This window comes from Ailuropoda melanoleuca, chromosome 1 (assembly GCF_002007445.2).
Source record: "Ailuropoda melanoleuca isolate Jingjing chromosome 1, ASM200744v2, whole genome shotgun sequence".
NCBI lineage: Eukaryota > Metazoa > Chordata > Mammalia > Carnivora > Ursidae > Ailuropoda > Ailuropoda melanoleuca.
In genome coordinates, this window is record NC_048218.1 from 199531844 (window position 1) to 199549125 (window position 17282).

Consider the following 17282-nt stretch of genomic DNA (forward strand, 5'->3'; position numbering starts at 1 on the left):
AGTAAGTCTTATGAATATGTATTATAAGTTATGAATTATAAATGCCTTTATTACTCACCTGTGCATTGCTGGTTCATCAATACATAAGCAAGCATAATTAATTTGGTTGCCTTTGATATTTTGCCAAATTTTATTCATACCTAAATATAACTTTATACATAACTGAAAATTTGTCATCATAAAGGTATTTGTAAGGTAGAGGGTTAGAACATTTTTATTTAACAATTTGTCATTTGACTTACACCTGTAAACATGTAGACACATGAGATGTGGGCCTTCATTGGTATGCTTGCCCAGGGCTCTCTGTTAGGGTCAAGTCTGCCTTCAGCCTAATGGTGGAAGTGGCTATCTGCTGTCATCTTCCTGTTATCTGCTAGGCTTCTTGGTTCTTCCACCACTCTTTCATTTTGAACAGATAGGCAGATACATGTATGTTTTCCTTATATCCCCTTCTTTTTAAAAATTTATAAGATTTTATTTATTTATTATTATTTTTTGGTGGGGGAGGGGCAGAGGGAAAGGAAGAGAGAGAATCCATGCTGGTCATGGAGTCTGACGTGGGGCTCGGTCTCACAACACTGAGATCATGACCTGAGCTGAAGTCAAGAGTTGGACTCAACCAAATGAGCCACCCGGGCACCCCAGGATTTTATTTTTAAGTGATCTCTGCACCCAGCGTGGGGCCTGAACCCACAACTCTGAGATCAAGAGTCTCACACTCTACCAACTGTGCCAGCCAGATGCCCCTGTTCTCTTCTTTGTTACATGAAAGATAGAGTTATGGATTGAACAGTGTCCTCCTCCCCGCCCCCCCCCCAAAGATATGTTGAAATTCTAACCCCTGTGACCTCAAAATGTAACTTTAATTAGAAATAGTGTCATTGTAGATATAATTGATTAAAATGAGGTCATGCTGGAATAGGTTAGGCTTATAATCCAGTATGACTGGTGTCCTTATAGGAAGAGAGAAATTTGGCAACAGAGGAAAGACAATGTGAGAAAAGATAGTCATGTGATAACAGATGCAGAAATTGGAATGAAGCATCAATAAGCCAAGGAATGTCAAGGATTTCCAGCAGATACTTGAAGGCAAGGAAGGATTTTCCCCTACATGTTTCAGCGGGAGCATGATCCTGCCAACACCTTGACGTTGGATTCCCAGTCTCTAGAACTGTCTGACAATAAATTTCTGACATTTTAAGACACCTAATTTGTGGTGTTTTGTCATAGAAGCCCTAGGATGTGGGCAGCACACTAAAGATGCTCTTTGCCCCTCGTGCCAGTGTTTCTACAGGATGGATACCTAGAAGTAGATCTGCTGGGTCATAACAAACACCTAGTTTTCATCTTAACAGCTACTGCAAACTGTCCTTCAGAGTGGCTGTATCTCTTTATGCTCCTACCAGCAGTGCATGAGAGCATGTCTCCTTATGTGCTGGCCAACGCTTGACATTAACAGACATGTAAAAACTTTTTTCCATCTGATGGGCAAAAGAGAAGTATTGAAAAAAAAATTGTATTCTCTGATTACTAGTGAGGTTGAGTGTGTTTTTTTTCATATGCCAATTTTCCAATTGAATTTTTTCTTCTGTAAATTTTCTTTTTATGACCTTTGATCATTTTTTTCTGTTGGGTTATTTGTTTTATTCCTCCTAGTTTGGAATGCTTCTTTATGCAAGAGATGATCTTCTTTATAAACCACTCCTAGTTTAGGAAGAGGTTTTAAATATCAAGGATGTTTGTTGGCTTTAATTGGTTGTCTTTTCAGCGTCTGGTGAGATGATCAAATGATATTTATTTGACCTACTGATATGTGGCACCTGTAATTATAAGAACTGTAAAAAGCAGAGTAGTTAAATATTTTATGGGCAAGAGGAATGATGCCAATGTGGGGACTTTTCAAAACATGTTTAGAGGGCTGCCTGGTTAGAATGGAGGGTGTGTTGAAGGGAGTGTGATGGTCAGCTTTGGAAAATGGGCTGAAGTCTTTGTGAAACCTTGTAAGGGGGTAAAGAGTTTGAGCTTTACTGTACAGGCAAGATGAAATTACTGTAGAATTTTGGGTAAAGGATAACTGTAGAATATAAGATTAACATGGTGTTGTGGTAGAGGAAGAAGAAAATAAAGCAAGGAGAAGACTTGGATGCCCAGGGGTGAGATGAAAATGCTCTAATGACCTGAGGGTCTAATGACCCTAATGAGGAAGAAAAGAAGGAAAGTCCCTAACAAACCATTGTGGCTCTGTGATGAGTTGAGATGTGGAAAGAAGCATAAATACTAGCATATTACACACTTGGGGGACTGTTACGAGGGCTAAAGTAGAAGATAACTCTTGGGTTTCAAGTAATGTCCTAGTTGTGCAACGTTCGTTAGGAAAACAGGAATAAGAATATATAGGGGGACGGGGCGCCTGGGTGGCACAGCGGTTAAGCGTCTGCCTTCGGCTCAGGGCGTGATCCCGGTGTTGTGGGATCGAGCCCCACATCAGGCTCCTCTGCTATGAGCCTGCTTCTTCCTCTCCCACTCCCCGTGCTTGTGTTCCCTCTCTCGCTGGCTGTCTCTATCTCTGTCGAATAAATAAATAAAATCTTTAAAAAAAAAAGAATATATAGGGGGCCTTTTCTCTGAGCAAATGGTGGCATGTTGATAGATGGTAAAGAGAAAACACACCTCATCAATTTTTATTTTGCTTCTAATAGACAATGTCAAGGAGAGTGATTTCAGACTAAAGGTAGAGTATAGGGTAGAACAAATATGATAACTGAAGACAGTTCCCAATGGGTGAAGAGAGTATAGGAAAGCATCTATCTGCTCTGGGTGAACGGTACCCCAGGAAACAGAGAGAACTTTTAATGATATCTCTGCATCTCTGTTGTTGGCCTTGGAGAAACCTTGGAGAATGTGAACATCAGTTAGACAAAAGAGGGAGGTTATACGTAAGCAAATGAAATTCCAAGTTTCAAAAATGTGGATTTCAGAAACTGCAAACTGATGATCTTAGTGTCATTTTGGGGCAAGATCCTAGGGTAGCATTCAAAAGGGATGAGTTGTAGAAGAGATCCTGGAAGAGAAAGTGAGGATTATTAGAACTTTACATGGGTCATGTGAAAACATGACTGACCGTGTGACTGTGTTTTTATCGGTTGACTTGACTGTTAGCTCAAGGAGCACTGCTGGATACAAGACACTAATAATCAGGAAGAATCAGAAACCCAGGAGCAGCAAGCTCAAGGAGGAAATAAACAAGGGGTATTTAGCCTGGAAGGAAGAAGGCTTAGTGAGAACATGATGGCCAAGGTGAAGTATGAGAAGGACTATTATATGGGAGAGGAATCAGGGACCTGTGGGTAGGATTACAGGGATCTAGGATAAGACTCAACGTCAGAAAGGATTGTATAACCATTTACACCGTCTGACAGTGGAACAGGGTGCTTGCCAAGAGAGTGATTTCCCTATCACTGCAAGTGTGCAAGTAGAAGCTGGCCAGTTACTTTTTGGGACATGTTCTAGGAGAGATTCATGCATTGTTGTGTGGTTGACTCTAAAGTTCCTTCCAATTTTGAGATTCTATGATCCTAGAATAGTGCAGGTTCACATCAGAAGGACTAGGTTGGAGATAGTGATGCCATAGGTAACAGGGTAGGAGGAACTAGAAGACAGAGGGAAGAAACATAGATCATTCAATTAAGAAAAGAAGGTCATGTAGTTACACAGTCTAGAGGAAGAATCCACCATCTTTTTAGCTCCAAAGGCCAGGATCTTCCCCAAATGGAGTGAGGCTGTCCAGGAAAACTGCACTTCAAAGGAGGCCTCAAATGAACGTCTTTAAAAGGTTTTTGGGATGTCACCAAGGGCAAATATTTCAAAACAGAATTTTAATGATGTTTAGAAAAGAGGAGGACAGTGTGCCATTTAGGTCCCTTCCCCCAGCGGAGCCCTGAAGTCATAGGACTGCTGAAGAGGACCATGGGATGAGGGGAAAGGCACATCCTTAGATGCAGGCCTAAGGCACAGGCCAGGAGAAAAAGTTAAAAAGGAAGAAGAAGAAAGGGATGCAATAATGGAAGAGGGAGGACAGATAGGGATAAAATGAACAGGTTCCTTTATTGCCAATTGGGTAACTGCCTGGGCTTCCAGGGGTCTCCAAGGCACCTCTTGCAGCTGGTTCTCAGGGGAGGGCAGAGCTGGGAATCAGGAGAGTGAGGCTTTAATGCTGGATGGGCTCCAACTTGCAGAGTGACCTTGTAGGTATCATTTCACCTTTCTGCCTCCTCCCTATGGTCAAACACAGACATCCTGTTAACCTAAAAGTGCTCTGGGCTTTACAGAATAAAATAGCTCCGGAAATTTCAGACATCGTCTGCATGGGTGCAAAGTGTTCGCGCTTGTTTCCACATTTTCACGGTTGGGGGAGAGGGAACTGGTGGGAGGAGGGTAGAAAAGAAGGTGAGAAGACATAGTGGCCAAGTCTCTTGGCTCCACCTCGTTCCCCTAGGGAACCCAGGGGACGAGGAGCTGGCAAACGGCACGTGCCCACAGCCTCTCGACCAGCCAGGCACCCAAGAACCGAGCAGACATCCTCAGGCTCTGCTGTCCCTTTCGGCAAATCCCATTGCCGCATCCAGGGACAGAAAGCGAGGCACGCCCCTCCCCCACTAGATGGCACTGAAACGCCTCGTTCCAGATTTTCAAACTGCAGGGAGGATGAAAAAAGACAAAAAGAATATGGTGGAGGTGCGCTCTTGGCTCGCAGGCCCCGTTGTGCAAAGCAGGGTACAGGACCCTCTTTTTCCCCGGGGCAGCTCTTTCCCCGGCATTGCGGGCCCCTGGCTTTGGAGTGCGCCTGCAAATGAGGGGCGAGCATTAGAGAGAAAAATCCAGGCTTTCAACCTGGGAGGGAGGCTCCCAGCCTTTGCGGCGCTGTCTCACGTGAGCCGGGCGGGGCGGGGGGGGGGGTTCTGGGATGCAATGGGGCTCGCTTGCGGCCCACCCGCTCAAGGCCTGGTGTCCCTCACTGCCTCCCAGAGCCCCTGCTGAGCCTAAATCCAGCTGGCACCCAGATGAGGACAAATCCCGCGCCGAGGTTTCATTTAACCCCACCTCCCCTTCTCAAAGAGCGAGCCCCTGGGCGTTTTCAAAATATCTGTTAAGCACCCCCCCTCCACACCCATTAACATTCTCTTCCTCTGGCCTTGAAAGGATCAATCAATTTCCTTTTTTCCTTCCTGCTGGGGAGGGAGGGAGGTGAAGGCAGGTGGAGGTGGGTGTGTGTCGGGGTGTGGGGCGCTGGCGTGGGGCTAGACTGGGGTTGGCCGTGGCAACCCCGCCGACGCCCTCGGCCCCAGGGGGAAACGCCTGTAGCTAGCAAGGTAGCGCCTGTGGCTTTCTGGGGGAAAACAAAGATCAAATGTGATCCAAGATACCAGCGACCAAAACTGGGGACGCAGGGAACTTACTCAGCCCCTCCGGATGTCTACTCCGCAATAAGCAGCCTTTAAAGAACTGTGGTCTATTTGAGGGGAATTTTCCACCACTGAAAAGAGATAAATAGGAGATGGAGGCAACATCCCTAAATTTATAATAATGCGTGTAAACATGCTACATACCACATATATGTATATGTACATAAATATGGATGTGGTTGGGCACATACCTATCTAGACACCATTCACTTGCCTGGTCAAAGACTAAGGCTTAGACATTTCGTGCCTGGGAAATGGTGCGGTTTATCTTTAAGGATGCTAGAAAAATAAGAGATGAGGCTCACGTTGCACGGATGACATCACTAGCTTTTGGCTGCGCGCTCCGTGCTCTCGTCTGTGGGTTTTAGCCAAGGCTGCAGCGCCCGGCGCCCGAGCGAGCGAGCGAGCGCGGCAGCGGCTTCCTCCGGCGCTCGCAGCCGGGCGATGCGATTTACGGAGCACCCCGGGCGCAGCCTGGGCTCTCGCTCCCCAGCACCGGCCCGGCCTGGGAGGCCCCGGAGCCGCCGCGGCTAGAGGAAGAGGCAGGGAAGGGAAGCCCAGCGACCCAGCCTCCCTCCCCCACCCTCGCCCCATTTACCTCGGCGGCCACCGCGCGCCAGGAGCCTGATCGTGGGACGCCGAGACCGGGACGGGATTCTCTGCACGCTGCCGAGTGAGCCGGCGCCTCGGCTCCTGGGTGGGCTGCGAAGAAAATGGTGCAGTCTGAAAGCGGTTGACCCCAGTTGGGCAGAGCACACAGCTCTACAGTGCCGGGCTCGGGTGGCGGGAGAAGGGGGCGGATTGTTTTGAAGGGCCGGGGCCGCTGTTTTCCTCGGTGCCTGCAGCATTTTCTTTGCACCTGGGCAGTACGTTCCCGGGGCTACTTGGGAGCCAGATGAAGTGAGGCAGAGGCGTCGCGGGAGAGGCGGGTCTGGAACCTGTCAGGTGGATACTCAGGAAGAAGAGGGCGCTGGGGAGATCGGCATGACGCCCCGGGGGCTGGCTGCCCGGCTGGTGGTGAGCCCTGATCGCGCGACCTGTCCATGGTGTTGAAGGCACCGCGAGCCGAGCTCCGCGCGCCCCGCGCGCCGCGCGCCCTGCCGGGTGCACCCTCCTCTGCGCAGCCTACCCCTCGTGTCAGCCAGCTGCCGCCCAGTCGTCTCCAACCCCGGGCCAAGGCTTGTCCCGTAACGCCGTCCGAGTGACCGCGCCGTCGGCCCGAGGGGCCTCCTGAATGGCGAGGCCAGACGCAGACGACCCGGGAACCCGCGCGGAAAGGTCGGTCGCGACGGTGCGCCCACGGGGAGCCCGCCTCTGAGCACAGCGCGCTGGCCAGACAGAGCACGGAACCTGCTGGTGACCAGAGAAAGGAGATTTTTAAAAGACCCGACCCAGAGAGGAAGAACATTTCGTCGCTTGCAGACCGGAAGGGGGAGAGTCGCTAAGTGGGAGACCCAGGCGGGACTCAGGGCAGCCGGCCCTGGCATCTGGAGGTTTCCTTTGCTGGCCGGCCGGACCGCGAGTGCTGGAGTTCATTCGGTTGTCGTGCAGCTCCTCGTGATAGCCCCCACCCCCTCACTCCAAGAAAAAGCCAGGCGAGTGGGTCCCGTCGCTACCCTGCACAAAGAAAGCCCGGCAGCTCCACTGCAGCCGAGGGCACTTGGTGTTTAGTTTCTGGCCCCAGGGCAGCGGCGCCCGAAGCCCGGCTGCGTGCGGACGCGGCCGGTTCGGGGCAGTCGCTTCCTGCGGGGCAGGGAGGGGACGGGAGGCGGTCTTGTACGCTCGCCGCCGCCCCGAGGCTGCACCTGCCCCGGAGGATGCCCAAGAGCCCGCCCGAGTCTCCCCGAATCAGAACTTTTTAGGCTGCCCGCCCCCATCCCCGCAGTCCCTGGGCAGCGCACCGGCAGGCGGGGGCGAGGGGGCGCCGCCGCGCGAGTCCCCCTCCGGTCCCCCTCCCCCTTGGCTCGGCCGCCCGCCGCTTTGTTCCGGGCGCGCGGAGGGAAGGCGAGGCTGCGGCGGATCATGCCCATGGTGTAGCCGCCAAGCGGAGGCATGGCTGCCGGAAGGTTACTGCTCTATACGGGCCTCTCGCTAGCGCTCTGCGCCCTCGGCATGCTGGCTGTGGCCATCTGCTCGGACCACTGGTACGAGACGGACGCCAGGAAGCACAGGGACAGGTGCAAGGCCTTCAACACCCGCCGGGTCGACCCCGGCTTCATTTACAACAACAACAACAACTTGCCGCTCCGGGCGAGCCGCTCGCGCCTGGACCGCTGGGAGGGCAAACTCCTCCGGGCCCGGAATCGCCGGCAGCTCTTCGCCATGAGCCCGGTTGACGAGTGCAGCAGGCAGTACAACTCCACCAACATGGGCCTCTGGAGGAAGTGCCACCGGCAGGGCTTCGACCCCGAGATTGCAGCCCTCATTCGGAAAGGTAAGCGCGAGGCGCGAGGCGTGGCGCTGCGGACAGCCCGGCGCTTCCTAGGCCCGGCCACCCTCTCCTCCCTTCGCCTGGCCACAGCCTCTTGGGCGTCCTGCTCCCAGGAGGTCAGGTTATGCAGGCCCTGCTGAGCCTCGGAGTGGCCAGAACTTGCCTCCCAGTAGCTGGTAATGGAGGCTTACTTGTCTCTGGCCGGCCTCTGGTCTTGCGTTGGTCTGATGGGATTCCTGTGGAATATCGTGGGCCAGGGTTTTTATCCAGGCTGATGCTTCATCAGTCTCTGAAAAGGGAGGGAATCTCTCATGTTGTGTTGTTCGCAGAGGAAGCCCCAAATTTGAGAATGATGTGTCAGGCAGACAGCCCCCTAGTTTTAATCTTTGTTTGAGATGTTGAACTGAATCGGGGGAAACATCTCCCCGAGAAGGCCTTATTCATGCCACAAACGTTTGCCAAGTGCTAGAGTGTACTGAGCACCCTGCAGGCATTGGTCCCATGAACATCAGTAAATCACAGCCCCTGCCCCATTGCAGCTGCAGGCCTGTTGACCAGAGCATCATACCATGATTCTTGATATCTCCTGCTGGGGAGGTGGTTGGCAAAAGTGACTTGTGTGCATCAAATTTCAACAGGGCCTAATAAATACATAAAAAGTAATTCCTCAGGTAACACCAAACTGGGCACTTCAGAGGAAAAAAATTTACTATGTTCTGAAGATTTATATCAAAAATACCTAAAGTATTCCAAAACAGAAAACAGACTTCATTTGCTAATGATGAAAATTTCTCGGATACTTTAGTGTGATCACATTATTTTTAAAAGTCTGTTCATCGGATGTAATTTGTAAGTCTTGGATGACTTATACTTTGGGGACCACTCTCTTGTGTTAATCCACTGAAATATTGTTTGGATATATATTAATATTACTCTGAAGAAGGAAATGCGTTCTCTTCTACGGTAGTTCCATTCTGGAAGATGTGGTACGATTTTCTGAGTCTTTTTTTTTTTTTTTGCCCCTGCTGTGTTTCATTCTCTTCAACTATTAAATGGTGATGCCAAGGTGAAAATGATGTTCTTATCTGCAAAGTCTTTGAGGCCCACATGGAAAACAGTTCTTACTGTCCGTTAATATTATAATGCAGGTTTGCTGTTGTTTTAAAATATTATCTGTGAGAATTGATGTTCTTTGATTTAGAAAAATGTTGAAATTGATCAGAAAAAATAGCTAATTAAAAAAAAGTCAATTTTTTAAGAATGACAAGCAGTGGGTATGGTCTGTTTGGCTAGTCAGATGAAGGTAAGGTAAGTCCAGAAGGAGAATCCATTTTTGTGTTTGTTTTGTAGCTTCTGTTGAATGACTAGGGATTTTAGCTGATTCAGTTATGAGTGTGTTAATACTACAAACATCACAACCGCTTCATGGTTAGGCTCATATTAGAGCAGGGTGACCCATTTGGAGCTCTACAACTTTGTAAAGATGTGCAGGATATTAGAGAATTCCAGGAGAGAGTAACTTGGTTTGGATTTAGAAGTAGGAAAGCAAGAGAAAACAGAATCATTTCTGACAAGGGGTGACTGTAACAATATTCAGATTCTCAGATTTGTGAGGTGTTAGGTCATTTTGTTGCTGTCCACTTTCATTCCAATTGAAATGGTAGGAAGTTAGCAGAAACATGAGGAAGAATTCATGTTAATAATGACTGATAAACAGTGGTAGGACTTGCTGAAGGACATTCTCTCTTCATTTCCTTTCTTAAACGTTTCTTGCAACAAGATGGGTTGGGTATCCTTCTGTCTGGCATTGGTTCACTCCACTTGGAAAAAGGGGGATGGAATCCATGGCTTCTGGTGGTTCCATTGAGGGTTTGATTCCATGTTTCTTTGCCTGGCAATCCAGCTAGAGAGGTTGACTTGGTCTGTGCACCAGAGAGATTCGTTACCATAGTGACATGTTCTTCCGGTGAAGCTGGAAACACAGTGACAGGGAAAGGGATAGGGGAAGAGTGTATAACATTTTGACTTTGTATCGACTGAGTTTGAATTGCAGCAACAGAAAATGGACACGGCACAGCAGGGGGATTGAATACACTGATACCCAGAGTTGGCAGAGCATTGTATTTCACTTGAACTAATGGAGATGCTGTTCCCCATCACCCAAAATAGAGCAATCACTGTCAGCTGCAAACACCCACTTACCAGGGCCGTTTCTGTCCATTTGACATTCTTGTTAGGTATTATTGAGATAGATGGCATGCCAGCCTTACAAATCCTAAGGGACTTAAGGTCACTATCTTCATTTTTAACCTCAAAACATAATCTGTGAAAGCTAGCTCTTCTCTTTTCTGAGCAACAAGAGACACATTTTGGAAATAAGTGCATCTTGTGTTAGTAGAATTCACAAGCAATTCCAGTAACATAGAACATAATTTCTAGACTTAATCAGCATTCTTCCTAGATTGGCAGATTTTGGAAGGAAGTCAAAAAAAGAAATTGATATCCCTATATTTAAATTTAAGGCAGGCAACTTAGGGAAAGATGCTTATCTCATAGTTTTCATTAGTAGCCTCAAAAGATACGTTAGTCCTTTGTCTTTTGGGGGAACATCTTAGATTAAAATTCTGGGAGATACGTGTTAGGTGAGGGGAAAGGGAAACCAGAGGAAAAAAACTGAGTAAAATCTGTCAGTATTATGGGAAAACTGGAGATTTATCTAAATGATCATACAGCCCCGTGTAACTCAATCATTTGTCAAACCAATGTTCATTACATTAGAAAGTGCCGTTTGTGCATTTTGAAATAAAACAAAACCACATAATTATTAAGAAAACAAAAGTCAAATCTATATCTGATTTGAAGATGAAGTTCTTTGGATGCATGTTCTCTCCGACATCCATTTCTTCGACACCCACTGCCATGACTGTACCAACAAATGTGCATCTCTGGTCACTGTATATGTATTTGTTTGTCTGATTGAACTGTAAGTTCCTGAAGGGCAGGAAAGAAAAGCATTTGTAAAATACTTTGACCGGATGCTTAGTCCTTGGGAAATATACAAATCAGGGTCACAGAATTGTATCCGTCAAGAGCTTCTAATTGTAGAACACTTGTGTGGGAATCCAAATAAAGGATTAGTCAGAAAATTGTGATGAAAAAAAAAATGAACCAGGGTGGCTCCCAGGGCAGGTTAATATTGCAACAGATGCTACATAATTTAACAAGGAAGACTTTTTGAGCAAAAATGTTTTGCTAAGGAATAAGGGAAACAATACTTTTTTTGGATAGTGTATGTCACTGAATAGACATATATATAAACCCACAATCATTATTTTTCACATTAGGTAAGATTTTAATGATTTCCTTCTTGGAGGTAGGATTGGGTTGAGGGTGTACCAAGGAGAGATCACCCTTGAATTCCCATATGACTGTGTCCGTAATCAAGTCCTCTTGTCTTCTTGCTTTTCAACCACGTCAGTGTCTCCCTAGTAAGTCACTGCAAGCGCGGGGGACAGATCAATGACAGGATCAGTTTCTGAAATCCAAGAGACTTCCAAACCCTTAGGAGGAGCAGCTACAGGTAGGATTTTGTTCCGGGGAACATTTCTGTTCTTTGATTTGTACTGAAATGTTATATTGATATGGCTTAAAATAAATAGACCTTCAACTGAGACTCTAAGAACTTTTTCATTATTTGGAAATAGGCCTTATAAGAGAATTTGGTCTATATAATCAGGGAGTGGTTGTCCTTAGACTGAGGCTTATTTTAACAAGACATTGCATATATTCACAAATGAATAATGTGCACAGCAGACATTGACTGCACATAGATTATGTGATGGGCACACATCACAAGAGCGCAGCGATGACTAAGACCTGGTTCTTACAAATTCTCCCAGGCTGTTAGCGTCACGGGGGATACGTGACAACTACAGGGTGATGAGAGCAGCAGAAACAGATGCAGAGAAGCACAGGGCAGGCTGTGATGGATTGTGTTGGCAGTGGGGTGAGGTGAGGCGGGAGGGGGTCGGGGAAAGTTGCCTGGAGAAGGTGAAACCTGAACACAATTTTCATGAAGTTGGGAGGTGGATGGCGAGGAAAGGGCATTTCAGGCCAAGAGGGCAGCCTCTGTGTAGCCATGGGGGTGTGAAACAGCAGTCTGGCCTCGTGAGTGTTGACTGCTGAAGGGAGGGACAGGAGCAGAGCGTGGAGCTGGAGAGCGAGGAAGAGCCAGGTCCAGGAGCCCGGGACTCAGATCCCAGGCAGCTGTACTGCTCAGTAGGGTAGCCACTAGTCATAAATGGCTGTTGAAATTTAAAATAACCAGTATTCAGTGAAATTAAAAATTCATTTCCTTAGTCGTGTTGGCCACATTACAAATGTTCATGAGCCGCGTGTGGCCAGTGGCTATCGTATTAGACGGCGCAGATTAGAGAACATTCCTGTCGTCACAGAAGGCTCCATTGGACAGTGCTGCACGGAGCCTAGAGCCTCTAGAAAGAACAGGCACGTACTTCGTTTCAGGTGAGGATAATTAAACATGATAACTGGAGCTTAAATTTAAGTGTATTGTTCTATGCTTGAGGAAACTTTGCTGCTAGAATGTTTTGGGCAGAAGTTTTGAGTTCATGGTCAGTTACACTGAATCTATAATATATGCATTTTCAATCTTTGACTCACAGAATTCTCACATGCTTCACTGTTCCCTCCTCCCCCTCTCTCAACTCCATTAAAAGAAACTTGCATTGTTGCCTGGGCGGGGAGGATTAATAATAATAATTGCCAAGCTTGATGCCAGGTACTCCTCTAAGAGTTTTACATATCTTAGCTAATGTATTAACACTTGAGGTGGGTGTTACTATTTTTTTCCTCACTATTCTACAGTTGAGGAAACTGAGGCGTATGCGTCAATGAACTTGCTAAGTCTCACGATGAGGAAGTGAAGCTGCCAAGATTCGAATTCTGGCTCCACGTTTGATGACACCCACCATACTCTCTTGTCACCATAGAGTCTGCTGGGGCAGGGGTGGGATGGAGAAGAGGCCAGTATCTTGATCCTCAAACTGGAAAAGAAATAGGAAGTTAATTTTAGAATCTCACCCAGGGGAGATCTGCTTGAGGACTGACTTCAGCTTAGCGCCGAGGAGGAAGATCATTTTAAAGTGGTTCACACACCTTGCTTTGAGACCCGCTGACAGAAGCTCATCCACACTGTTATATGATTTTTGAGTATCTATTTTGTTCACTGTGGTAGATCCTGAGGTTAGAGCCATGAAGGACATACTCATTCATTCCGCAAATATTAATTGAGAGCCTAGGGACTGGGCATCATGGAGAAGCTTGCATTCCGGGAGGGAGAAACAGATAATAAATAAATAAATACATATGAAATAAAAATAAGGAGGGCCTGGCTGGTTCAGTCAGCAGAGCACGCAGCTGTTGATCTTGGGGTCGTGAGTTCAGCCCCACATCGGGCATAGAGCTTACTACAAAAAAAAAAAAAGTAATGGTACTACCTTAAAAATAATGCTACTAAAAATGGTACTACTTTATGCCATAAAGAATAAAAATAATATCTAATGAACTAATCAGTGTAGAACATAATGTGAGGGAGTGAATGCCATGAGGTGTCTTTGCTCTTAGGAAGCATGAAGGGGAAGATGGACAAGTAAGCCCAAAATTAAATGGTTCCATTAGTCTTGGTTTTAAAATATAGGGAGGCTTGACCTGCTTACAGGCAAACACATACAAGTACCCATGGTCTTTCTATACAGCGTGTGTCCCCAGGCATGCGCCTTGTGTGTCTGCCCAAAGGTAAAAGCGGGTGCACTCAGTTGCACCTTCCTCCTTCATCACGCTTAAATACAGCTAATCAGTGAGAGTTGACAGTTGGGAGCCCTGTGACTCAGTGGACAAGTGCGTGAGTGGGAAGAGAGAGAGGGTTGGTGTGATGTGTTTTGAGCACCTGCTGTGGGCCCAGCCCTCTGCTAGGTGCTGGGGGACAGCAAAGAGGCATCATATGGTTCCTGTCTTGAGGGAACGTCCACTCTAGCTCAGTGACAAATTCCTTGTCATCTGTGGTTGGATCAGGCTCTTCCTCAGAAGATCACATCTATTTCCACTGGATCAGGAATCATCTGGTCAGGGAATTCGTGGGGCGGGGGGAAGTGAGTTCTTTTTATGGAGTCAACAAAGTCAGGAGCCATATTTCTGTTCCAGAAGGTTGGTTTATTTATTCTTTTACTGTAGGGTCGGTAAGGATCAGTTATAGGATCGATTCTGTATATTCCACTTTGGGTTGTCAGTTAAAAATAATTTTTTCCCTCTCTGCTGTTAGTAGGTAATCCTAGGTCTTCTGGCAGAATCCTGAACACTCTCTGGGCTAGTTTGACCCTTCACGTGCAGGCATGTGAACATCCAGGAGTTGGAGAGTAAAGTCACAAATATGTATTCAGATGCAGATTCTTTTATAACTATGTACTCCAAACAGGACACAGAGAGAGGAGGGAGTGCGTGACCTGGGGGATGAGTGGACAGAAAATTGATTTGAACATCTGGATTGGACATCTGCCGTTTCTGAGAAAATGCATACATTCTTTCAAAGGATGTCGTTTCATATGTAAAATAGTGAGTTTGGATTATGTAAACTTCAAGCCCTTTCACACTCTTAACATTTGATGAGAAAGTTAAATTTAGGTGACAGAGAGCAAATAATAGGTAGAGGGTTGAGAAAAGGTGAGCCGGGAGAGAAGGGAAAGCCCGGGAGGAAGGACCCAGAAAGGGACCATCCCGGGATGCTGGCTAGCATCCCCGAGGAAGGGGCGGGAAACAAAGCAGCTCATTTCCTACCACCATCCAATCATGTAACAAAACTTCCCCTCTTCTTTCATGGTTTGAAATGCCACTCTCCAGATTGGAGTTAAAAATGTAAATGCTTTGTGGTGCCTGGGTGGTGCGGTCAGTGAAGCCTCTGACTCCTGGATTTGGCTCGGGTTCTGATCTCAGGGTGGTGAGATAGACGGGGGCGGAGAGTGGGGGTGCTCCCCGCTCCTCCCTCAGCCAGGAGTCTGTGGGAGATTCTCTCTCCCTCTGCCCTTCCCCCCACTCCAGCTCTGTCTCTATCTCGCCTCCAAATAAACAAATCAATCTTTTTTTTAAAAAAGTATACACTTAATGGAGAAATGTGGTGATGGTTACACAACAACGTGAATATCCTTAATGCCACCGAACCGTACACTTAAAACTGGCTACGATGATGAATTTTGTGTTATGTATGTTTCACTAGAATTAAAATAAATTAATTAATTAAAGGAAATTACAAAACTTAACAGAGAAAGGAACTGTATTACTGGTCAGTGTTTAGAATACTTCAGAGCCAAAGATCTTCATTCATTCAGCACATTTATTGAGCACACAGGTGCTAGGCACAAGCCCAGGTATTGCTTGGGATACAGATGTTAATAAAATAGACAGGATTCCTGCCCTCATAGGGCTTACATTTAAACAGTTTTGAGTATCATATCTTCTTAAAATTTTTTTTGGCTTGTTTTTTAAAACAAAACTTTTAAAGAGCACCAAGATAGAAGACAAGTAAAAGTAATGAATACATCCCTCGGGTCACTTAAAAATCATTGTAGAATGAAGAACACTTGCCTGTATTTTTTCTAAAAATGGCTTTTGAGCCCCAACTATGTCAGGCACCTATCTTGGGGTGGTTGATCCTGAGTGAAATCCATAGTTCCTGTCCTCAAAGAACAAACAAAAGGAGGAAGTGTGCAAGAAGACTAATGAATACAAGCCCCAAGATTAGACCTAGGAGAGATTTATATCCTGGGGGCCCGAGTGGCTCTTGAATTTTGGAGGAGTTAGGGGAGGCTTTGCGCAAGAGGGGATGTTCTTAGAGTTGTTATTTGTGGACGGATAAGGTGAAATCTTAGCTTCATTTAAAAATTACTAATTAATTTTGTTGAGGTAAATCCTTGTCTAGTCTGCCTTCCAACTTCCCTTGTCCCCCAGGCCCCCTAGCCCTTCTGCCAAGGGGCAGCCACTGCTACCAGATTTTATAAATCATATCAGAGATAATTTATTCAGCAGTATTTAAAAATAACAGCAAGTATAAATAGGAGTCAGGCAACGAACAGGTGATTCAAACAAGAAAAAAGTGTATTTTTTATTTTTATTTATTTTTTATTTTTTTAAAAGATTTTATTTATTTATTTGACAGAGATAGAGGCAGCCAGCGAGAGAGGGAACACAAGCAGGGGGAGTGGGAGAGGAAGAAGCAGGCTCATAGCAGAGGAGCCTGATGTGGGGCTCGATCCCAGAACACCGGGATCACGCCCTGAGCCGAAGGCAGACGCTTAACCGCTGTGCCACCCAGGCGCCCCAAAAGTGTATTTTTTAAATAAACTTGTATGCATAGAGATGATGTTTAAAGGCCTTGTTCCAGGAGTCACCAGGAATCTTCTACAGGTGATGTTTATTTGGAGTGGAAGCTGCTATTGGCGTTCCAGGGAGTTTGACAGATTTGCTGTTTTATGGGAGACTGCAGTATCTGAATTATTTCAATTGATTTTTTTTTTTTTGGCGTCGAAGTATTTTGCCAAGAAAAGGCAATTTACTTTCTATTAGGTCATCTTCATAAATTTATATCATTTCCTGCGTTTTAAAATGCCCTGCTGTTCTATATTCCGAACCTCACTCTGTTGGACACATTATTTGCTTCAGAGCATCTCCCTTTCAATTCTGGCCTGAATTTCTCTTAATCTTTATAATGGCAATTCTATTTAGGCAAACACAACTCCTATTCCCCAAGATCCTGGAGTGTTTCATAGACCTGGATGGGTTGGGGTTGTTTTTACCTTAAGAAAGCTCTGAGCTCACATACCGCTGTATGTCAGCTGACACCACACTGGAGTGCAGCTGGATTCTATCTCAGGAGGCTGAAGACACGCATGACCTTGCAGCCTGGCTGTACTCAACGTCCAAGAATGTCCATGGCGCCTCTGCTTGTTACAGCAAAATAAATAAGCAAAACGAAAAAACGTAAGCGTCCATGGGTAGGAAAATGGATAATGAGGTATGGTGTCTATTCATAAATGGAAACTATCGCCCTATATTTAAATTAAATATACCACATCTATGTATTTCCAAATAGGTAAACATAAAATTTGAGTGAAAAAAGCAGGATACAGAATGAAATGGGGAGTATGTTGCGGTTTATATGAAGTTAAAAGGTAGATCAAATAACATTAGGTATTGTTTATGGAAACATTATTTGCATGGTATTTATAAAAGTATGCACAGGACCGAGAAACCCAAAATGAAGGATGATGTTTGCGTTTCTCAAGACAGAAAACAAATGGAATCAGGAAGTTGCTTTAGAATCA

At 46.1% G+C, this 17282-nt stretch overlaps 1 protein-coding gene across 1 annotated transcript in view; it reads left to right on the forward strand.

Annotated features, from left to right (window-relative positions):
- The first annotated feature begins 5788 nt into the window (after positions 1-5788).
- Positions 5789-17282, forward strand: part of TMEM178B (transmembrane protein 178B) — a 335239-nt gene continuing 323745 nt past the window's right edge. Inside the window, exon 1 of the mRNA XM_002921678.3 lies at positions 5789-7896. Within this exon, the coding sequence (XP_002921724.2) occupies positions 7515-7896 (382 nt within the window). The 5' untranslated portion in view covers positions 5789-7514. The remainder of the gene's footprint in view (positions 7897-17282) is intronic.